This window comes from Aythya fuligula, chromosome 14 (genome assembly GCF_009819795.1).
Source record: "Aythya fuligula isolate bAytFul2 chromosome 14, bAytFul2.pri, whole genome shotgun sequence".
NCBI classification, from domain to species: domain Eukaryota; kingdom Metazoa; phylum Chordata; class Aves; order Anseriformes; family Anatidae; genus Aythya; species Aythya fuligula.
In genome coordinates, this window is record NC_045572.1 from 18,271,072 (window position 1) to 18,295,162 (window position 24,091).

A 24,091-nucleotide genomic window follows, 5' to 3' on the forward strand; every position below is an offset into this window, starting at 1 on the left:
GGAGAGGCCCCGTGTGCGGGGCTGGGTGATGGGACCTTTGGGATGCACGTCCCCAACCCCAGGCACGGGTGTCCCCAGCGGTGCTGTTAACTCGTTCACCTCCTGATGCAGAGGCAAACAAAACCAAAACCAGATTATCTGCTTCCTGTTCCCCTTAAGGAAGGGAGGCTTCTTCACAATTGCCTCCTCTTCCTAAAGAGATCAAAATCTGGGCTGAAATGCAGCGTTTTCGCTAACGACCTGCTCCAGCAGCTCACGAGGATCGCGGTGTGGACAAGCAGCAGGGAGGGAGGTGGCACGGCCAGCACGTCGAGCTCTTAATGCAACTTGTAGTGTCTTCTATATCGTCAGTGGGCTTTTAAGTTATTAATAGCAAAGACTAGGATAGTCTGTAGGGTAACTGGATCCAATGGGTGCTCATGAGCATCATAGTTCTAGAGATTATTTATTATATTTTATTTAAATAACTTATTTTTATACTGCTTAGTCTAAAGATTCACGATCAAGAAGTCCTGACTGTGGAAAGCAGCTGCTGTGTGCTTTTCTTCAGTCAGGAGCCAAGGAAAAAGGAGAAGCCAGGATTCAAATGTGTTTTATTTTTAACTTATATGATAGTAGTTCTATGGAATATAGTCGTATTTAAATTACTGCTACCTCACTCTTAGGGAACTGTTTGTGCCTAATTGCCTTTTCCTGACATTCAACAAATGAATGTGTACTGATAGATAATTTATTGTTCCTTTATTTAAAATATTCCTATTACAACAGAGTTAATATATTCAAATTATCATGTATTTGGAAGTCAGTATTACTTTGTTTTTGTTTGTTTTTCACTTCAAATTTGCACTGTTGTTGTAAAAACGTCTCAGGGCCTAAGCAATAAACTACTGACCAACGAGCTCCAAACGCGTGGCTCCTGCTGTCGGCTCCATCGGCTCCCCAGGGGTTGGGAATTTGGGGACCGGGTCCTGCCTCTGGGTCCGGCTGGCACGGGGAAGGGGCGCTGGGGTGGCAGCTTCATGGGCAGGGGCAGGCAAAAGGGCCGTGGAGCTGTCATGCATGACCCTGGGGGGTCAGCTGCAGCCTCTGAATTTACTCTGGAAGAGCCATGGCCCTTTTCCTGGGCCAAAAACAGATGGGGATGAGTGGCTGTGCCCACCTGGAGCAGCCCTGCTGTGAGGTTGCAGGACTCTGGCGCTGGCAGCCCGGGCTGTGCACCACAGCCCCCGAGGTATGGGATGTGTCCAACCCCACAGAGAGCAGCTGGAAGCACTTCTGAGCCCAACACCCCAGAGAAATGGCAGCAGGCTGGTCCCTGCGGGATGCAGGAGGCAGGGAGGAGAGGGACCTGGGAGAGAGCCGGGAGCTGGAGCGTGACAGTGACACACAGAAATGTGCACAAACCAGCCACGAATAAATGCAGAGGGATAATCAGGGGCAGGTCCCCAAACCTGAGAGAAGAGGGAAGGGCTGGAGCTGAGTCCTGTGGCAGAAGGGAGACCAAGACCAAGCGGGCTGAGGAGGGAGCTTGATGAGCTCCCTAACGAGCACGGGCTGGAGCTCTGGAAAAGCTGTCCCCAAGTGTGGCCAAGCTCGTGGGTGGGCAGCAGCAGGGCCCACGCTGCCCCCAGGGACCAAGGGACATCAGTGCCATCAGCCGCATCCCACCCTGGGGGAAAGGACGTGGGAATTTTTCCTTCCCTGTGACTTACCCATCGCACAGTGATGCAGTTTTCCACCATGATTCAGCCCAAGTAGCTCAGAGGTTAGGCTCTTCTGATAACGTAGAGGGAATTTTTTTTTTTTTAATTTATCCCAGTTTCAGATCTTTCTACCATAATCGCTGGAGAAACCGCTGTGTCTGCCACAGCATCTTGAGGGGAATCTGTCCCCAAGGGGACAGGACTGCCACCTCTGCCCCATCTCCACTGCACCATTTTTAGGCTCCTGTCGTGCCCCGCTGTCCCCTGGCACCCTGCACAGCGGGGCTGTGGCCACCCCAGCTCCAGACATCCCGGTGAGGAGCTCGGCACCCCCAGCCCCCGGTGAGTGCCACCGGTGGGGACGCTGCCACCGTGCTCCTGCTGCCGCCGCCGTGCGCTCGCTTATCTGTGCCCCATCGGGCGCGGTGCAGGTAGGAAACGGTGCAGGGCTCCACTGGCAAATCCCTTGCAAATGTCTTTCTGAGTCAGTGGCACTAATTTTATCAGGGGCATTTCATAAGTAGACAAACAAAATTACTCTCAGTCTGGCTGCTCCTGAATTCATGGAGCGCTCGCAAACCCTTATCAAGCATCTGATTGCAAGTTGCTATTTGAGTTAGAAAAATACCTATTAGTTATTACAAAACTCCGAAGTTTCCCAGCTCAGCTAATTTCTCAGCGTTATTTCCTGCGGCAGCGCTGGTTGACGGTGCCCCTGGCACCCGGCGTTTGAACCTCCCCTGGGCTGTTTCCCCAGCGGGGCAGGACGGGCCAGGGCATCCCCCAGCTCTTGGATCCATCGGGGTGGAGCGGAGCCGCTCAGCCCCTCAGCCCCACACCAGTTCTATATTCATGGGGCTGTGGGGCCGCAGCGGTCCCCCACATCATGCCCAGGTCCCCGTGGTGACACCGTGTTGGGGTCCTGCAGGGCCAGGAGGGACGTGTCCCCCCGCAGCACCTCGCCGCGGCGCCGCGCCGCCCTTTCTGTTTCTCCCCGCGCGCAGGTGAAGATAACGGTGTAGACAAAATTGTATGCAGATGAATGACGCTTTGCATGATTTGGAGATATTCAAATGAAACGAGAGCTGAGCAATGGAAGCGCTCACAGGATATTTAGAGAGAACAAAAAAAAAAAAAAAAAGAAAAGAAAAAGCAAAGCTCCATTATCTGAGCGCGGTCACAGCCGTGGTCCGCAATTTGGGCTCACGACACGTTAACCTCACGGTGTACAGAAAGGGTTGGGATATGGAGAAACGGAGAAGCCAAAAGCAGGCAGTTTACATACTTTTCCTTTGTACGTGATCTGACTCCTACCACCGTTATCTGAACGATGGAAATTTCCTTTGTTGAAACGTAATACAAGATCAGAAGAAAATCTTGACTTTTACAAAAAAGACCTGTTGTCCTAATTGGATAGGAGCAACTTTGGAAAGTGCAGATAAGGGAAAAATAAGTTTTTCCCTCTGGTTCAGCAATTTTACAGCCATAAATTGAGATGTTCCTTCCAGAAAGGCACACACAGGTATAGATCACCAAAATATCCAGAAACTGCGAGCTGAGGCAGCTCGGTACAAGCAGGCCATGAGCACCTCCTTCTCCGTCCTGCTCGCCTTCCTGGCGCTGCTGGCCTGCCACGGCCACGAGGCCGCGGTGCTGGAGCGCTCGATCTTTCTGAAGGAGAGCATCCGGCTGCTGGGCGAGATCCTCTCCACACAGGTAGGTGCAGCGGGTGCAGGAGGGAGGGACGGAGGCCGTGCCGGGCACGAGAAGGAAGGTGCTGAGCCCAAGCAGAGCTGCCAAAGCCGGCCGTGGCTTTCAGCCGTGTCCCGGGGCATGGGGAGAGCCCGGCTGCGTGTGTCAGGATGGCTCCGAGGCGGCGATATCTCTTCTCTGATTGCTCCTCTCCTTTCTGTCTTGATAAAGGTTTCCTGCGACAAGACGAACGTGACAAACGTTTTTGCAGGCAATGAGGTAAGACGGGAACGCCGACTCGAAAGCTGTGACTCGGCCATCGGTGGTGGTGGGAGAGGTTCCCCGTGGGGCCTCAAACCCTCCCGTGCCCACGCAGGCAGGGCCTGGGGCCGAGACGTCCCCGTGCTGCCGGCACCAGCGAGGCACCGGGGTGGTGGGACACGGCCACCACCTTCTGCGTGCCCACCCCAATCCCTGCTGCAATCCATGGGCACAAAACGCTGGCGGTGGCATCAGTCCCCGTCCGCGTGGCCCAGCTGGAAGGCAGGAGAGCAACAGGCAGGAATGAGAGTATTTCAGCAGCATACGGGCTTTTTTAAAAAAAAAAAAAACTTTTTTTTTAGAGGTTTTCAGAAAGGAAGAGAGGAAATGCTCCCTTTCCTTGGAGCCGTGTGTCACTCTCTCACAGACACCCACACACCCCTCTCACGCTGCATCTCGAGCGCTGGTGTGAGGCTCCCCATCCCTCCCGAGCCCCTGGGCTGGAGGAAAGCTCTTCAGTTAGCAGCAGATTTAATGGCAGATAATAAAGCCTATTTCTGCTCTGAAAATTGCTGCCTAAGCCCGGCTCCCCAGCCCCAGAGTTCCTGTTTTCACAGAAAGCCGATGCCCTCCCCAGGGCACGGGAGCTCCCCTCCTGCTGTGGGGACCGGCCCCGGGTGCTGTGGGGCCGAGGCGATGCCCGGGGTGGCTGCACGGCACCGAGCACAAGGCAGGGGAACGGCACCGGCCGAGGGCCCGAGAAGCACAGGATGGAGGAGAACGGAGGAGGGATGGATCCCGACCCCTGGGTGCAGAGAGGGCAGCTTTCTGCCCCTAAAAGCATCGGTGTTTCAGCTCAGCCCCTCCGGCCTGTGCCGTACGAGGGCCCCTTCGTCCTTCAGCGCTGCAACGCCTGCCCCGGCTGGAGGATTGGGCAAGGATGCCACAGAGATGGGCCTGTTGCTCGATTAATGGAGAAATTTGGGGTGAAAGCTGAAGAAAGCTGAGCAGGGACAGCTCTCCCCCACCGGCCTGCCTTTCCAGGGACAGACGGCGTCAGGGAAGGCGACTGCGTGGTTTCCTTAGCAGCGCAGGCGCTTCTCTTATCGCCTCAGCTGTGACACTGCTGCCACGGGACTGCATTGGCACAGAGCACTTGGAGGAGACGAACTCTCCTCAGGGGGCTTCGCGATTCCCACAGAGCTGCCACCCGCAGCCGTGGGCAGCCCGGGGCCGGGGCTGGATCCATTCCCCCCACCACTGCCTCACCTGGGGATGGAGGAGTCAGGGGAGGCCTTGAGCTGCTTCGTGTCTGCCCTTCAGGCTAGAAATTGGTTATTTGTGTTGTTTTAGCCAACTTCTAGCAAGGCTGCAACTGAACACAGTTTCTAAAACCGCCGTCTGCATCTTCTTCCAGACAGACACCGACATGGAGCTCCTGTGCAAAGCCTCCACGGTTGTTTTCGAGAGCCTGAGCTGCCACAAGCCCCTGAAGGGCATCTACCTCAACTTGCTGCACATCGTGACAAAGAGCACCGACCTCAAGGTAAGGCAGCGCCGGTCCCCACGGGGGCACAGCCCCCAGACTCTCAGCACCCTCTGCCTCTCCCCTTTCCTGGGCACCTCAGGCGGGCGCTTTGCTGCGTGCCTGGCTGCTGCTTTCCAGCAGCTGGGCTTTGAACACAAGGGGCTTGGCACTGCCCAGCCCTCTGCACAGCAGCTCCCCGGAGGCCTCGAGCAGCCAGGCTGGCCCCTGAGAGCCAGGTCCTGGGCAAGGAGGCTAACAGCCACCTCTCCCCCTTGCAGGCACCGTGTCCCGTGGCAGCAGGCAACACTACCTCCCTGCAGGAGTTTCTAGGGGGCCTACACAGAGCCCTCCAACGAGTAGCAAAAGAGAATTTGTGATTTATTATTTTTTTTTTAAATTATTGTATTGACACTGTATTTGCAAATGTTATTTATGATTCTTTAAATAAATGTATTTTTGGAGTAAACACGCTTAGTTTGCACAAGATGTTTCTTGGCCAGAGCACAGCGAGGACTGAAGCACATCTGCAATATAAGTTGAAAGGAAGCCCTGGGGTTGTGGTGAAGGGAATCCTGACTGCACGGGCAGGAGCTGGCTCAGGGCAAAAGCTTCATTTTGGCAAGTATTTAGTCAAGTATTTGGCAGTATTTAGCCCTTCCCCAGCAGCAGGGGACAGACACCTAAATACCTGCAAGACTATCAGTTTACAATTTTGGCACAGCGTGGGAGAAGGCTTTGGAAAGTCCCAGGACTGTGCATCTGCTGCGTCAGAGGACTCAGGGAAGCTGCAAAGTTCACAGGTTTTTGTGGTCTGCTACCTGCTGCATGAGCAGGCGGAGATACCTTCCAGAGGAAGAAAAGCAATGCAGACCAAAGAGTTCACACAGCAAAGGAAAGAGCTGAACATTTCCTATTACTGCAGGTAACTTCATACCCTCTGCACAAACAGACGCTGTGACAGGCGTGGGATGTAGCAGGAGGACACTCAAAGCCACAGTGTGAAGATTCTCCTTCCCAGCAGTAGCACCTGTTCAGTGCCTGTACCCAGAAGGCAGAACGCAGGCAGCCGTGGCTGTGGTGCAGTGAGGGAGCTGCTCTTGCTCAGTCAGGCTCCCCCATTCCAGCAGCTCAGGACAGCCCCAGCAGAGGGTCAGCTTGTTCAAGGGGCACGCCTGCTCCGTGTTCACCCTCACCCCACTGATCTCAGGCCTGCCAAGCCCACTCTCATTCTGCTGTCTGCTTCTCCCCCGAGTTTATTGCTCACTGCCTTGGGGCTTGGCAACAGGATCTCCCCCAGCACCCCAAGCTCACTTAGCTAACTTCTCCTGCAAGTGCTCCAACGCTATACAGGCTGCTTCAGCCACCCCTCCTGACATCACTCCTGACTCCCAAATGATTTAGGAGTCTGTATGCATAGAGTTACTTGAAAAAACAAGCGGGGAGGTAGAATCAACAATTTTATTTCATGGTATGAACATGCTTTGGGGACACAATACTGATATGTACAGTGTATTGAATAAAATTAATCATAAAACACAAAGATAATAAAAAATAAACAGTTAGAAAACCAATAAATAGATAGACAAGTTAGACAAGCAGCTTTTCCTATATACAGAACTGGCTAAACAAAACTGTTGAGAAAGGTGAAAGCTGGATGTATGCGGACAGTAAGTTTCTGAAAGGCACTAAGGACCATTTTCTCCTCCCTTGAACCTGAATAAAGGTTCAGGAACAAAAGTTAAATATGAAAATTTATTTATATGACAGTAAACACAAAGCCTGGAAAACTCAATGTTAAGGTTGATATTTGAGAATACACGCTTAATGGTAACATGACTGAGAAATTCTATAGGACTCACACTGACCTGGGATGAAAATGGCTCTACTGACTAAGCCACTAAAAATCCATGCAAACCCAGCCCATTCCTCTTCAAAACATGTGACAGGCACACCTGACATTCACAGATTGTCCTGAGCTACAGAGAGGGCCAGTAGGACAAATCTGCAAGCCAGGCTCTTTTTTGAAAGGAAGTTCCCAGAACTTCAACAACATCCACCACAGCTATCAGGCAAGCCAAGCTGACAGATCATCGTGAAGACAGCTCCACTTAAAAAAAAGTCCTCTTGTAAGAGCAGATTTGTTCTTAAAACAAGCTCCCGTAACAGGAAATCCCAATCAATTCTCCAATTTACAAAGGTGTGCAATTATTTGAAGTTTCTCTGTCCCAAGGTTCTTAAATATACAGAGTACAGTTGTTTTCAGCAGCAGGATTGTAACGAGAATTCAAACAATGTATGTACCTTTATAGTTGAGCTTTAAATAGTCTAAATGTAGTGCCATGGCTCACAGTAGCATATTTGAGCCACTGCTGGTCTCCCTCTTTACCTCTATTCAAATGCTGGACTGGAAAAAAATGCCAATGTTTATATCTGCATCTTGTATGAATTTAGGTGACAAATCGGATCTTTTCATCTTTCCTTCCACTTCTCCCCTCCTCCATCCCCCACCCCCAAAAAAGAGGAGGGCAGTAGTATGTTCTCCTCCTAGGTCATGATCCTGAAAAAACACATTGAAAAAACAGGGAAAAGCTTAGGACTCATTTAGAATGGAGTTAATGCATCTCCAGAGCAAAGCGTGGCCTTGCAAGACCAGTTTAGCTGTTGCAGATCCTGCTACAGAGCTGTTACAGATTTGCAAAGTACATCCAGTTAAGCATCAGGACAGTAAGAAAGAGATATCAACTTCTAGCTACTGCAAATACTTCACAAGAGTGCTCTGGTAATAGCAAACAAGGCTTCTGTCCAGAACTCAGGACACCTGAGGAGCTATCTTGCTCTTCATGTCATGCTTAAGGACTCAATTCTTCACATTAGTAAGCACAACTTTTTAAACTCTAGGTAACACTACAATTACATGGAAGTTACAGCTAATTAACACCACACTGGCATGGGACTGTTGAGATTCCTACAACTGCTATGCTCTAGCATGAGTTATATAGCACACACAATTCAAAGGAGATGCGTCTTTTTCTGTGACACAAAAGTAATGTATTAAAGTGTTATGTGTCTATTAGCAGCATAAATATCAAAGAGCAGCCACCATAAATGGTTACCAGCAGAGACCTTTCTTTCCCCCCTCAAAACATAGCCAGAAACAGGAGATGATAGTGTCCAACAAACAGCATGAGCTGTTTCAGGGGATGTTACCGTGCTGGGAAAATTGAGCAATTTGTGCCTATTCTAATAAAGGAGAGTAATTCAGCCTCAGTTATGGTCAGGGATGAGAAAAATAGAACCCTAGAGCTCACAGTCCTGCTGTAGTAAAGCAGTTCCCTTGAATAATCTGTGCTGTCCAGATTACTACAAAGAATTCACATCAATTAAAACAATTTCCAGCTCAGAAGCAGAAGAAGCAGCCAAAGCAATGCTGCAACACAGACTTAAAAGGAGGAGGAAAAGAGTTCTCTTGACTTTACAAAGGCCTCACTCTCCACAGTGCCAGCACATCACACACACACACAAACTAAAAGCACTACTCAGAAATACTTGTTTTCTGTTGCACTTAAACAGAGCATGGTCCCTTCCCTGAAGTCCCAAAGTTGCGTAATTCAAGATTCTCCCAACCCAGTTACTTTCTTTGTACAGCCAGGTTGCAAACGAAGAGGACTGTGTATTTCATACACAGTGTGATCAGGTTAATAGATACAGTGAGGAATATTTAAATAAAAGGGTTAATGCTCTTAACTCAAAGGTTTGCAGCAACCACATTCAAACAGATCAGTGCAACAGAGGACAACAGTGAAAGCTGCCAGTTATGTGCAAAGCAGGACAATCAGATTTACCAGCATTAAATTTTAGGATTCCATCAACCATTTTGAGCTAATACGTCATCTAGCACTTAAAAACACATCTAGAACCCTTATTTTCTATACATTTCAACAAGGATTACCAGCAACAGCTTCCCTGCACAACACATTGTTTAACACAGAATTTCACAACCGTAATATACCAGTTTAATATTATGTTAATATAACATACAGTATACAGGCAACTAAGGAAAAATACATTTATATATATCTTAAATAAAGCTCCATACCAGCAAGGTATGGATTTTATAGCCACTTCGAACTGTGCCATCTTGAATTGCATATTCTGGCCAAACCTTATACACTCACTGATTTTTACGGCAATTCTGAACACGTCACACCTACTGCAGCAGGGAGTCAATGACAGCTCCTGGCTTTGCAGAACGTTTTCTGTTTGGAGAGCAAAAAGGAAAGGAAAAATAACCACAGACATCATTATGCTGTCCAAGAAAGACAAGGACCAGCCACTTTTCAAGTCAAAACTACAGTGATAAATTTTCCACAAAGCATCTGTCAGAAAAAGATCAAGAACACCCTTGCTGAAGTCTCCCCCAGCAGTACATTACTTTCTGGTAATACCAGCACACACACTGTCAGTGTGTCACTTGTTAAACTAAAGCAGCAGACAGTAAAATAAAACAAGACGATAGAATAGGGGAATGTGATAAAAGGACACCAGAAAAGTCCCTACATAAATGTCTTTCTGGGCAAGATTTTACCACAGTAAGATTTCAGCTTGGTTCTGCCTCACTTGGCACTGGTAAATCTTACATAGTGCAGAATCTTAGCATTTTGTATTATAACAGTAAGTCTTCAAACATTTGTCAAGTTTGTAGGCACAAACTTAAGCCTTCCCATGTAAGTTTCCCATTACATACAGATATTCCAAAATTCTTCACCTTCTACCAGTCTTGGGCCTAGATCTTCCTTTTGAAGTCCTTGGCCTCTCCAGTTTCATCAGAGATTGCCTCAAGCTTTCTTCCGTGTAAGCTAAGTAAACATGGGACAGATCCACCTCAAAGGGCTAAAGGGAAAGACAGCAAAACATCAGAACCTTTATGTGCTGATCAGCTGCTCTATTTAAGACAAGAAAAAATATTTTCAAATTAAAAAAATGAAATTTGATGATTGTCCCATAAACGTACATGCTGTGGTAAGCAAAGAATTTAGACCTAGTCAGTTCAACACATGCTTATGAGAAGCCACTCACATCTTTTTCCTTTTTGTCCAGGACAGGAGTCTGTTTCCTCATGTTGTTTCCGGTATATGCAACACATTTCTTAAATAAAAGAAAGGTCTGTTAGTAAAATTGTTTGTGCACAGTAAAAATTGCAGCTATATAAATTTATTTCTGGGCTCAGAAGGTTGTGCTAACATTAGTACATTAGTCAGCTAGCTTACCAGCTGCCATTCTCCAATGTCTTCATTCCAGTGAACATAGTTTTCGATCATTTCCTAGAAAGAAGTTATAGAAGTTGTGCAAGCCTGTAACAATGATCTACGCTCCAGACACATTTTCCAGAAGATGCATCCTGGAAAGCCTAGACAAGTTGCTTAAGAACAGCCTTGACCACTTCAAGTTGTTTATGTCAGGACTGCCATACTGTGATCAAAACCCCAATTTATGCTCTGAAGACTACAGAGGAAAAACATCACTCCCAAATTGCATACATTAGAGTTCCCATTAAAATATGGATTTCCCACTCTATCAACGCAACCAGGTTAGCAGTAAAAACACATTGTAATACAGAAAAGCAAAGATTAAGGAAAATAGCTTTTCTATTTCCTATTAGTATGTGTCAGATTTAAACATAATTTTCTGGGCATTCGTGGGTGATACCAGAACAAGAATGAACCCAAGTGAAAGCTCTGAATTCACATATTACTTTGTATAAATCTGCAATCACAGAATCACAGAATCACAGAATTACAGAACTGTAATCCAGGAACTCATCTGTGCTACAGCTTGGCAGACAAGCGTCAGTCAGTTGCCTGTCATTTCCTCACAAAGGGAAGGGAAGCCAATTAATTCCATTTGTCAGTGGACCAAATATAGCTGGAGGGCTCAGTGAACACAGCATGCACCTACATCAAGGGCTTAGGGTCTGCATCTTTACCTGGTAGTCCTGAGGAATGAAGTTGTCTATGATAAGCATCTGAAGACGAAGTTCCCTGCTCAGCTGTCGAATATTCTCTAGTAAGCCTTCAATCTCTCTCTGATGCTCTTGTTGCAGATCTGCCATCTACAGACAAACAAGACATTTGAGGAGGGTCAGAGCTAGTGTAAGGTAACAGCCTAAAACAGTCTTCTGCCTGTATGAGGTTCCTGGGAAAGGAAGGCAAACTCTGGTTAGAAGGACTAAAATATTTATCTCAAGAATAAACCCTCCAAACACATTCCAGCTCAGAGACAGCTGAAAACCACATAACCTTCCTGGTCTCAGAAACATGAAACTGGCTTTCTGCCAGTCCAACCTTTGTACTAGCTAAGAGCAAAGTGTGCAAACAAGTTACATCCCTGGCAAGATTCCAAGGAAAGTCCCTGATCGCAAATACAGTGTAATTCTCATGAAACAGGGACTCTAGACGGCAGCCAAAGGACACACGGAATGAATGGGACTGAGGAAGATAGGATGAGGGTAACAGACAGGAAGGACAGAGAGTAAAGAGCAGTAAAGAGTAAAAACCAGCTATCTTTTATTCTCTTCCATAACAACCAGTACATCTTGAAGTCCTGAGTATCTCAGAGCCTCATGCATACTCCAACTCAGCTTGGTTTAAAGAAAAGTTCCACAACGCACTCCTGTGCAGCTCTTTTTAAATTACGTGAACCAAGCAGACAAGCAAAAATATTTTAAATCTATGGCACTTTTTCCAGAGTTACAAAGCTGATTGTAGCTACAAGCTATAGTCACTCCTGTCATCCACCACAAGCTGCGCACTTCAGACACTGACCTCTGATTTTGCAGCCATAAGCATGGTCCAAACTTTCTTCAGTTTTTTGGTTTTCCCCTGTGCTTCTTCCTGGAGGCTGGTGTACTTCTCCTCAATGTCCAAGCGTTCTTGCTGCATGCGAGATTTAGCAGACATTCACATATTAACATAATAAAAAATATTTGCAACAGTATGAACAGAAAGGGAAACTACTTGGACAAAAAGCATTTGCCAAGGGCACAGAGACCTGGCTTGGCCAGGCTGGCTCACACCCACAGTGATTACACTCCTCCAGGTAAGTGAGCACCACCAAAGTGGTTGGCTTCTGCTACGCTTCCAGAGCAGAGCCACATTTCATCCATGTGCAAAGGCACATAAACACCGTGTGCCCTACTATAGCTGCTGTTTCCAAACACCTACGGGTATAACCCACCTCCTTCTCCTCAAGCTCCTTGCGAAGCTGTTCTGCTCTCTTCCTTCGTTCTTCCAACTCCATATTTGATTCTTCCAGAAGCTTCTCTTGTTCTTCTGCTTTTGCCAGCAAGTCCACTCCTCCTACAATCACCTTTTTCTCCAACGCAGACAGTTTCTCCAACAGGGTCTGGTGCTCTTGTCTAGAGAGACAGGTAGAGTGGAAAATCTCCTATCCTTAGGCACTCACAAGGCAGCCAGGTTGAGTTCAGTCCTACAGCCCAGACAGCATTCATAGGGCTGGAAAAACTTGTCTGGCTGCCAAGGGTTTACGTGGGGGTGAGGCAGTGCAAGTGAGAGCACTGATTTCCTTAACTCCAGCTCCCATCACTTTCATGCAGGCTAAACCAGCTCAGCAGACAGGTCTCTCCCGCTGTAGTTCCCCTCTCTCAGGGGGTGCCAGGCACTGGTGATAGCAGGCGACCCCAGCAGCTTTTCTCCTCCAGCATGCAGAACCCCTACACTCAGGGTGGCACGCTCACAGCACTGTGCTGCAGGAAACCTGGCTTGCTACATCGCTATTGCCCCTGACACAGCAGTAGTGCTGCTCTTCACTGGTTGCCAGTGTTTGCAGGATTTAAGTTTCTAGGCCATCTCAACTAGCTGAGGTTTTAAAAAAAATAAAAAAAATATATAGACTTCTTTTCTACCTGCTCTAATCTGGAAGCACAGAGGAAGCTCCTCTTTCATTCTGATAACAGCAAGAGCTGATGTTCAGTTTGACTAGCACCTCACCATGCATCTCCACATATCACTGACTGACTTGAAGATTAACAGAAGAAAAACCCACACCACAACAAAAAGAAATAAAAGTAAGAATACTTAAGAGCATGGCACTCACTGAGCTTTAAGCAAATCCTTTTCTCTCTTCTCCAGTTCAGCTCTGGCTTTATTTCTTTCTTCTTCTTCCATATCAAGCTTAGTTTCAAGAGCTTTTCTCTCCTCTTCAATCTTTGCTTGCATCTCTACCATCTTATCAGGGGAAACTTTCTTTTTGCCTTTCAAAGAGATAGGGGAAAAAAATTATTTCACAGATAAAAATACTACCTCTGTATCACAGCACTTTTTTTAAGTTCAGATTCAGTAATTGCATTTAACAAGCATTAATTTCATGCCAAAGCTCAAGGGCTCCAAGCTGGGCACAACTCAGTCTTTCAAGTCCCATTTTAATGCTGCTGACTTGCCTCCAGTTCCTGCCATGAAGAAGCTCTACAGAACTAATACAAGAACATAATGCCCTGAAACAGAAACCATACGAAGACCACTTGTGGAGAAGGAATACTGCCTAAGGGGAAGCCCAAGCTCAGATATTTTAACTAGGTCAATTAGGCCAACCAATAGAAAACAGAAGATTGCTGTGGCCTACAACCCGTTGGGCTACCAAGACCTACATATTCACATTCCAAGTTAGCACGTCCTCCCACCCCCTTGCTTGTTGTACTCTAAGGGGTTACCTATTGCAAAGTCAGCGAGTAGGTGTTTTAAGAACAAGTTACAGTGAAAATACAGAAACTAGGGAAATTCAAAACAACCCCATGAAAACAGACAGCAGAGGAAAACATCTGGGTGATATTCAATGTATGAAACAGTGACTACCCACAGATTTGAAGGTCACAGCAAATCTCAGTGCTTATTAACTGTGTCTTTAGAGTGTTACCAACTATGAAAGCAAACCAGGTACGTTTCATGTGTTAAAAAGGACACAGCCAGAGCAACTCAATGAACCTAGTGGCCCGATCATATAAAGCAGTGAGCCAGATAGATGCTTTTTACATGTTAGTACACAGACCTGTTTGTTCTCAGTTTTGGAGAAAAGAGTGAAATAGACTGAGTTGCAGGACACTTTAACAAGCTCTGCAATTGTATTATAAGGAGGTGGAAATTGATTACACCAACCTGCTTGATCTTGCATTAAGAGGAAGTAGAAAGCAAATCGCAGAGAGGCAGCATATGCATAAAAAGGAGGAAAGAAAATATATTATTGCTTGATCATTTTGGACAAAGTTCATCAACATCAGAACAAGCATTAATTTTACATGCATGTCTCTGGACTAGAAAACAGAATAATCACTAAGAAATAAAACTCCATTAGAGCAAATATTAATGCATCATGATTTTGTGCTAAAGCATAGGATGTTTCTGTACTTAAAAGGGCTCGGCATATCCAGGATAGTCTTCAGCTCACTCCTGCATTCTTCTGCCCATTCAATGCAATGCAGAATTTGAGTGTAACATGAGCCTGCCGCAAAGATCATGCCCTAAGAAACAGAGTATGGATTTCTTCTTAAGAGGCTTAGCATTTTTTTTCCCTTCCTGAAGCCAGCCAATTCTGTTAAATTACCTGTGAAATCTTAGCATACAGAAGACTTGTTCTAAGTTTTAACCAAGTTTTCAAGCCAATTCTTTGCAAGATACATGACAATTGCACATAGGGTATTAGTAGGTTAATTTGCAGTAACTGATGCTTCCATAGAGGTATAGAGCCAGTTTGGGTTATTAAAGCAAGTGCAGTAAGAGGCAGGATAGGGAAAGGGCAATGAAAGGCACCACATGCAAAAGGGCCACACGTGAGGACAGTTAATATCCCAAACCACACTCATCCTGATCACCAAAAGCCCAGTGCAGCTTCTACAAGAGAGCTGCCTCCAGCCTTGCAGGAGATGGGCTGATCCAGCCAGTGCCACAGCAGCGATTTGCCATTAACTGTCCTCAGCCAAACAAAATATTCAGGTCTTAAGCAAGCTTTGAAAGAGCAAATTTGAAGCGAGCAGATTTCCAAGCCTATCACAGTATTATCCAAAGGTCATCCTTAGGCTGTGAGCTGCCTTCTGCTACCACACTTTCTCTGAGCTGACACTTTCCACTAACACAACTAGTGTAAGCTACTGAGGTTTACAGCAAGACCTCCCCGACTCTCCACACACAGAGAAGAGTGGACTACGTCTATACAGGATAACCACCGTGGGTAAAGTCCCTACAAGTCAAGGCCTAAGATGTGCATTTTATTTTTGGTTAAAGTCATCGCTAACTGATTGTAGGAATTTAAAGGGACAGGTTCTTCTCTCTGATCAGGAGCAGACCACACTTTACTGCTAAACCAAAATCCAATTTTCCCTTGTCGTTCCTCTGAACTTCCTCTAAAAACTTAATGCCATGGGGCAGTCTGGAAAAAAAAACAAAAACATCAGCAACCATTGCCCAGTTTTGTTTGTTTGGAAGGGTCTGCCAAAAGACACTCAAAGCATTATGAAGTTTCCCTTGCAAGTATAAAAATAGTGTAGCTGAACTGCTGACTGTTCATTCGTTCTCTCCAAATCCAATTTTGAGAAGGCAGAGTCCAACATAACATAGCACCTACCAAAAAAAGTTGCTCAGACTTTGACATTTCAGAGGGAGTATTTAAAATACAGAAGTTGCAATCCTATTATTATCCTATTATTTCCCAATTGCCTTTAAAACTTGATCAAACAGCATACTAAATTGCTTTCTGTTCTCTCACATCTGGCTAACAACGTGCACATTGAACCACTGTTGCAAGCATGAAAGCAGCAAAGGAAAGGCATGCTTTATCCACGTTAAGTTCAGGTTTATCTTTCCAACAGACAAAGCAGGGAAGAGTGCGGCATTGCAAAAATGGAGTGCACAGATTATGGAAAGGCCAAAGCTTAAAGAGACTTAAGAGCTCCCACTCACTAGTGAAGGACTTATCCAGAGGTTTCTCTATGACAGAGCATGTGGAGTCTGAACTACTGCTGCTGCTACTGCCTGGAAAACAGAAGCGAGTCCCACAGAAAAACCCAGAGAGGAAGAAACATGCAGTTGGGAAGTTAGTTCCAAGGAAAAGACACCCAGAAGGGCCAGCAAATTAGTTCAGAAAGGCACAAGTTCCCATTAGGAAGCATTTGCTAGGATCCCTCCCAGACAGCCTGCAAAGCCACCACTTCCCAGCACAAAAGGCATGCTCACAAGGACAGTTCAGTTAAACCCACCTTAACCAGCCTACAGCTTAAAAACCACATGCCAAGGCTGCTTCCATTTCAAGCAACAACACAGAAAACCAGATCCCAGTGAAGGTGGCTGTGGATATCTGCAGTAGCAGAGGATTCAGTGACCATGAGTCCTTCCCAGTCTTATGCATGTAGCAATGTACACTGCTCCCTCTGGAAGGCAGAACCAGCTTAAACAGGGACAGTTACTGTGCACATTCCTGCCGAGCAGCACCTGTACTTAGGGAACTAGAGTAGCTCGTTTGGAAGCTAAGTTAAGTCACAGCTATCTGCCCTCTATTCCTTTCAAGCAGCGTTTTGAAGATGGCTTCCTCTGGTGGGAGCTTTGGGCAGAACGTGTTTCTTGATGAAGATGTTGGTCAACCTTTTTGATTCTAGAAAGTACCAACAGGGGAAAACGAAGGAAGAGTTGCGTTACAACCAACACTCAAGGCTTGACAGATGTCATTTACGACTCTGCTCGTACAGGTACCAGATCTGGAAGCCACAGCTTCCCACAGCACACCATAACCTGCAGTTCTAGGTTCAGCAGCATCTTCTGGGGTTAAGATACTACACGGTAGTTTAATACTAGTGTAGGATAAAGGAGACTTTACCATGGGATTTCCAGAGTGCTCCCAAACAAGGGGCGTGCAGCTCCCACTCAACTTTTCAGCTAGCACACAGACAACCAAAGGTCAAGTTCTTCCTCTATCAGCACAAACTAGGACACTAGAGTGAAGTCAGTCACTGAACATCCATAAGACAGATGAATCCTTTGTCTAAGCCACAGCCAAAATATCCCTCTAACCATTTCTAATACATCTGCTTATCGCTGATCTCTGGCATCTTCCTCCTCCCACCTCTGTGGGCAGGGGAAGTTCCACAGGACCAGTCACAAGCCATACACAGCCACCTTGCGGCAGCCAGGGAGCCACCGCGTACGAGGACGTTACCGCAAGCACAACTACCCGAGTGGAAGCAGATACCACAGAGGATGGGAGCTGTCCATCTGCAGAGACAGCACCAAATAGCTTCGTTTCTAGAAGAGGCATGATAATTGCAGCGGCAGTAGGGCAGCCCTACAACCCCACTTCTCCCTGCCTGACTCTTGCTACAGTTTCTGACACCAGCAGCAGGACAGGAGGAAGTTGGTGGCACTGACACAATTCCCTGCTGCCTTACCCCGTCGTTTCTTCCGCTTCTCTCCATCCTCTCCGATCTCCCCATCATCATCTTCATCCTCTTCTTCAGAAGAGCTCGTCTCAGAACCAGATATCTCTTCTCCTAAAAGGGAAAAGGATTGTTTCTGATGCACTTCCCTTCACCTCGTATCAGCTTGTTATTGTGACAGTGGCATTTGTAAGTATTTGGAGATTTTTCTATTGAGATAGAAATCCAGTGATATTGGCAAACAAAGCCACTTTACTACAGGTTAGAATCTACAAACTTCAGAAGCCACCCTCTGCCCACTAGGGATGAAACAGCTGCATCCAGCTCCCAATCCCTGAAGAAAGCGTTCCTGACACTTCCTGCTTCTCCTGAATGGGAGAGGCTCCAAGCAGCAAGCCTTATCGGAGCTACTGCTACCGTATTCCATGCTGTAAACATCACTCCGGAGAGAGATGTCAAGCCAAGGTCACTGCTCAGGAAGTATTCCTCTGCCAGAGTTTTTGAATATTGATGGATTAATAACTGTCATAAGCTCATAAATTTCCAGGGCTTTAGGAAGCTTCTTGTTTCCTCTATGTCCTGTCTGCCACACAAATTTACTTCATTTTTCTACTGAAAATTTTTCTCCCCGCTTGAGGATAGATGCATTTACCTTTTGTTACTGCACGGTTTAAATCCCTACCCCACACCCAATCATTCCTAGACCCCTGCTTGCTCACCAGAAGCACGCACAACTCAGTCCAGGAGCCATCACTTTATGCTAGTGGCAAGTGCCACCTAGTGGGCAAAGCCAGGTCCCCTCAGCAGGAGGGCCCTGCTGCCCTTACCTGAGGACACCTCTTCTGGAACTGAACAGGATAATCAAAACCAGAACGCTGACCTGCAAACAGCAGCTCAACTTGTGACATTTTCAAATAGGGAAGAACTTTCACACTCAAACAGGGTGAGCATTTGTCTAGACAAACACCAGCAGGCAAGAGAATCTCACCTTCTTCCAGTTTTTTCTTAAGCTCTTCAATTTCTTTTTGAAACTGACGCAGCAAAGCATCCTTGGGGTCTTCGTTAATCCTGGCCTTGTTCTTAATATTCTTGGCTCGGTTTGCGTACCTGAGAGTGCTGATAGTCTCATCATAGTTGTAGTCTGCTGGGCCAATGTTTGCACACTGTGACACACGGAAGAGCGAGTTACTAGGTGGTGAAGTGTTAGAGTCCAGAACAAGTGATTTCATAGGGATCCATCCCCAGCTCCACCAGTATCACACTGCCACTCCTTCCCAAGCTTTCCTGCTGCTTCCACACTAAGGCTGCTTTTGGCTACCTAAGCACGACTTCTATTTGATTTTATGCACACGTGCTTATGTACACTGCGTTCAGATCCCTGTCTGTGCAGAGACTAAGAGAAGAGATAGCAAAAGCACATAAAAGGTTCTCAACTGCAAATAGCTCTGAAAGAAACAAGTAAATGCCAGGCTGTTCTTCTGGCAAAGTCATTATGCTGTCTCTGTAGGAACAGATCAATAGCTGGCACCGGTAGGAGCATCTCTCAGCTTACCATCATGGTTTTGGAGTTGCCCCCCAGGGAATCCTGAAGGAGCCGTGTAAGCTTGGAGTTACGGTAGGGCACATGAGTGCTCTTGCCATCCACCAGTGCTGAGATGACGTTGCCCAGCGTGGAAAGGGAAAGGTTGATCTTTGTAGCTTCTTTCAGTCGCTGCCCTGTTGCTCCAGTTTTTGCCTGTCTTTCCGAGCCCTGGAAAGGAAACAGGAATCAGGAATTGCAACAAAGTCTCTGATATGTCTCCTCCCTCCAAATAGGGTCAGCTACCCCTGAAGTATGGCTAGCAGCCATGTCACTGAACACCTCATCATTATTAGAGAACCTGGGCTTGTACCTCAGTCGTGGTTAACGAGACAAGTCAAACAGGTCTTAACTTAAGCTTTCAATGTCAGAAAATCCTGGATTGCTCAGAGTAATCACACAATGACCGAGGTTGGAAGGGACCTCAGAAGATCTAGTCCAACCCCTCTGCCAAGCAGGATCAAACAGCCAATTGCCCAGACTTCTGTTTTAAGCCTTTAACAGCGCAGAACCGAGCAGCCATGCCCACCAGGTTTTATGGTAGACCTCGCTGATCCTACTTACAGCAAGATCGACCAGGTGCAGCTTGCCCATGCGCACATGCATGTTTCCATCAACCCCCTTCTCGCTGCACTCGATGGTGATGGTGAAGATGGCGTGTGAACGGGAACTGTGCTCATTCATGTTTGTGGCGCCAACAGAACCTTTTAATTGAGAAAAAGGTTAATGAATCACAGTCCTCTAACATCCTTCCCGCTCTCAAAGGAGCTTTATCCCCACCTCTTTACTCAACCCTGTTTTTCAGAAGATGGGAGAAGGATGCTCTGACTCAGCAAACTGTGTTCTGAGGCACTGAAGTCACAGGATATCTCCAATCTAGACCAGAAGCGTTGCTACCTTCTGTGGCTAAGCTGACCATATGATCCCATCCCAAGAGCAGCAGCAGTTCTCATTTGTTTCCTTTTAAAAGCTACAGAGATCACTAGCCTAGTGTCTTCACTGCTGATCCCTGTAAATAGCTGTATTTTAAGAAATAAAAGCATGACAATCCATGCCAAAAGCAATAGTAAATCAGAATTTTAGCTCATAAAAGGATCTGGGCTTAACTAGGAGATCTTCCAGAAAGCACATACTGCCTTCTGTTCACAGCACAGAACTAGCTCTTGCTCAGCCTTGTCAGAACAGAGGAGGGAAAGAACCATGACACGCTAGTACCCCTGACAATGCTGACTGCTGTCACTGCATCCTCCCCTTCACCGTTCCTCCAACGGAGGAGGCATGGCCTTCTTTACCTGCCCCTGCACAGAAGGGCATTGGGAGGGGAGATCCTTTTGCACTGTGCTCAGCTGAAGGAGCTTTCCAGCTTTAGGACTCCGAGCAACACTTCTTACTGCAGTCTCACAATCAGACCCTCGCTCTGCCTGCCAGCAGAGCTGTAAACCTGCCCACTGCGAGACTACGTACGGTTCTTGTGGCCCAGAGTCATGATCCTGTCCATATCATCTGCATTGTTTACGACATAAGCTGAAAGGTCTTTGATATAAACTCCCACATCAGGTCTCTCTTTAACCTAAGAGAGAAACAGTTTAGACAGAGCATCCTCAGAAGATCCCTGACGGCAATTTTCAGTGGCACTGTATTGCTACAGCGATTTCCTCCCCCAGGTTCTATTTTGCACAGAAAACACTCCTCCGCTCTGAAAGCGAATGGCTAAGGAATTGAGACTCATGCAGGACAACACTCCACTGGCTTTCCCTAACAGCAAATACAGGCTTCAAGTCCCAGTCACTAACTCCTAGCAAAACTATCAGGGGGCCTTTAGGATAGCATTGCATGCACAGAACTGACTCAGCTGAAAGCCAGTTTCTCACTGTACATCTGACCAAACAGAAAAGATTCAGAGAAATCAGCAGAGATACCCAGCTGCTACTGCATCTCAGAGGAGACGGGACACGTGCCAAGGAACCCAGCCTCCCACTTCCCTTCAAACGCTCTCTGGTCTTTAAAATATTTGTTTCACAGCAGTGAGCAATATCATCAGATTCAGAACGGCAGCTCACCTCCAACCTCTGCGTCTGGTCTTTTCCTAGCAGGTCCCGCACTTCTTCATTGTAAATTTCCAGGTAAGACACACGAACTAAAAACCTGAAGACAAACAGTTGGGTTGCTTTCTTAGTAAGATATTTGTTGAGGTCAGGCAATCACAGACAGCAAAGAGAAAGCAGCAATCTACAAATACAATCCTGCAGCCCAGTCAAGAACTGCCTAAGGAGGAGTCTTCCAGCTGAAGCCAGAGATACGGTTTCAGTTGCCATTGTTGAGGTCTTGCTTTTTCTACAGATAGACACACAAGACAGAAACAGTAAAGAGAAGCCGTACCTTGTATCCCCCTCAGCTTTGGCAATGTGACCAAATATATGTGCAAAGGAATTCGGAATGATGCCTCTAAGCTCAGGAACTGCTCTGACCCCTTCCATGGTAAAAGTCTTGCCTGTTCCAGTCTGCCCATATGCAAAAATAGTGCCTAAAGAATAAGAAAATATAATTAGGAAGCTGCTAGCTGCATTTTTACCTCATTAATTCTTGTCCCAATAGCTGTAAGCGTATCTTATTTTTATGGAGTTGAAACTTTCCACCCTCTCCAGCAGATGCTGTACAAAGATAGGAGAAAAAGAAACGTTGTACAACAACGGGAAACAGGTCAGAGCCACTGCTTTATCCAGCCTGCAAAATATTTAAGAGAAAGTCAGCTTGTTTTAACCATACAGAATGATTAAAGAATGGAATGCTAGTACGCTTAGGGCTCACACATAATTAATACAGGCCCAATTAATAACACTGTCAATTAGAGGCAGGTTATATACCAGGTGTAAAACCAACTACTGCTAGCACTCTAAGTCACAGCAGAAACGATGTGAGACTCCTGCACCACAGGCCACAGAAACAGCCTGGTTCTGAACCTGCATACGCAGCTTCAGTTTGAACTAGATAATGAGCCCACATAGGAAGCCATCAGAAAGTTCACCGTGACCCAGCTCAGACACTCCAGAAATACACTGGTTAATTGGTTTTGCCCCAGCACTGCTGAAAACCCAAATTAGGCTTCCATTTTCATTGGCATTACTGTTTGGAGAAATGCAATTTTAACCAGCTGAAACTGGGTGTGTTAGCACGAGAGTTTATTAGGTATTTGCAAACCTTTAAAAACTTTACAGGCTGTTGTTGCTCATAGCACACTTATGGAAAGTAGTAATTTGTTTCCTTGCTAACATCTCTTTTCCTTAACGCAGCGTATTTGCATGCATAACACACACACAAATCACGGTTGTACCCTTTCCAGCTGTAGGAAGCAGCAGATCATCTGCCGGGCCACGCAGATGTGCGTAACTAGTCATCTTAGTCTGAAACAGCAAATTTTAGAGGAGAAAATGCAGCACTTATATGCACAAGCCTGGTATGCATACCTAGTTACTGCAGGACCACGGCGGCTGCTTGGTTACTGAAACTGTACAGTGAAGAGTCGCTGAGAATTCTGATAACGAAACAAAGCGTTTATCTTTGTAAACAGAAGATGGAGAATGAAAACACACAGCTCACCGACCTCAGGTGGCATTGCTCAGCACTGATCTCCCCCTGTTTACAGTCAGCATCTACAACCACTGCGGGTGCTCAGCACGGTGAGCACCTTCTGGGTATTTTAAGTGAGGTCAGGACACAAACAGACAGCTACAGCCCTTGCCAGGGGAGGCCCCCGGTAGGACCAGCAGCATCACTAACAGTGCAGGCAGCACAAGACGGGGCGTACAGCCTTGAAACAAGGCACTTACCATTGTATCCTTCCAGGACGGAGTCGATAATCGGCCTTGCAGTTAAGTTGTAGACATCCAGCTGCTTGCTCTCTGGCCCAAACACCGTGTCAAACGTGAAGGTCTTGGGCGGCTCGTTGGACGAGTCTGTTTTGTGGACCGTTATGGTCCCCCTCATCTCGTCCACGCTGACTGCCATCTTGTAGCCCGTCGCCTTCTCTCGCTCGTTGAGGGGCCGGCAGCGGACAACCACCTTGACATTGTCGCAGCTCTCCGGCCTGTCCGGCTTCTCGGCCTTGTTGATCTGCGTTTGAAACAACACAGAGACAGCCCCGGGCTGCGGCGTTACCTCGGACACCCCTGCGGCGTTACCCCTGACCCGGGGGGGGGGGGGGGTTTATAGCGAGTGCAGGGCGCACCCCGCACGCTTCAGCGCCTCCCTGCCTGCGGGCACCGAGCAGCCCTCAGGAATTTCACCGCCACCAGGCCGCGGCCCCGGGCCCTGCCTGACGGGAGCGGCCCCGCGCCGTGAGGGGCTCGCCTCAGCCCCGCGGCCTGGCCCTGCGCCGGGCCCCGCCGCCACCCTCAGCCTCCCGGTGATGGAAGCGGCCCGAACCGGGCCACCCCGTCCCCGTCCCCGTCCCCGTCCCCGTCCCCGTCCCCGTCCCCGTCCCCGTCCCCGTCCCCGTCCCCGTCCCCGTCCCCGTCCCCGTCCCCGTCCCCGTCCCCGTCCCCGAGCCCCGCTCGCAGCCCCCCAGCCCCGCTCACCGGCATGGCGGCGGCGGCCGGTGAGGGAGCGGCGCGGGGCCGCAGCGCGGAACAATAACAGCACCGCGCCTGCGCCCGCCCCCCGCCCGCCCGGCCGGCGGCCAATCCCCGCGCGCTGCGGAGCCTTCGCGGCCAATGGCTGCCGAGGAAAGGCGGGGAGAGTCCCGCCCCTCCCCGCCCCGCAGCCAATCGGAAGGGCGGGCCGGCGCGTTGCCATGGCAACCGCGGGGCCTAGGCCGGAGCGAGGCGCGGCCTACTCCTGGCTCCGCCTCGGGGCCCGGCGGGGCCGGGCCGCGGCCGCGCGCAGCCGCCGAGCCCGGGGGC

General features: G+C 47.9%; 2 protein-coding genes across 3 annotated transcripts; one reads left to right on the forward strand and one right to left on the reverse strand.

The window, feature by feature from the left end:
• Positions 1-3,284: 3,284 nt before the first annotated feature.
• Positions 3,285-5,561, forward strand: IL4 (interleukin 4). The gene is made up of 4 exons (XM_032196612.1): positions 3,285-3,419; positions 3,627-3,674; positions 5,074-5,202; positions 5,463-5,561. The coding sequence occupies exons 1-4, from the start codon at positions 3,285-3,287 to the stop codon at positions 5,559-5,561; spliced, it is 411 nt and encodes a 136-aa protein (XP_032052503.1).
• Positions 5,562-6,628: 1,067 nt separating this feature from the next.
• KIF3A (kinesin family member 3A) lies at positions 6,629-23,835 on the reverse strand. 2 transcript variants are annotated; one of them, XM_032196637.1, is made up of 19 exons: positions 23,768-23,835; positions 23,021-23,303; positions 21,573-21,717; positions 21,254-21,338; positions 20,658-20,763; positions 19,758-19,897; positions 19,167-19,364; positions 18,603-18,777; positions 17,627-17,728; positions 16,149-16,220; positions 14,352-14,360; positions 13,297-13,453; positions 12,418-12,598; positions 12,006-12,116; positions 11,168-11,293; positions 10,452-10,505; positions 10,261-10,329; positions 9,950-10,074; positions 6,629-9,440 (listed from the first exon to the last, which is right to left on the reverse strand). In XM_032196637.1, the coding sequence occupies exons 1-19, from the start codon at positions 23,771-23,773 to the stop codon at positions 9,392-9,394; spliced, it is 2,193 nt and encodes a 730-aa protein (XP_032052528.1). In that variant the 5' UTR covers positions 23,774-23,835; the 3' UTR covers positions 6,629-9,391. The 2 variants fall into 2 exon arrangements, with proteins under 2 accessions (XP_032052528.1, XP_032052529.1); XM_032196638.1 differs by lacking the exon at positions 16,149-16,220.
• Between the last annotated feature and the right edge of the window lie 256 nt (positions 23,836-24,091).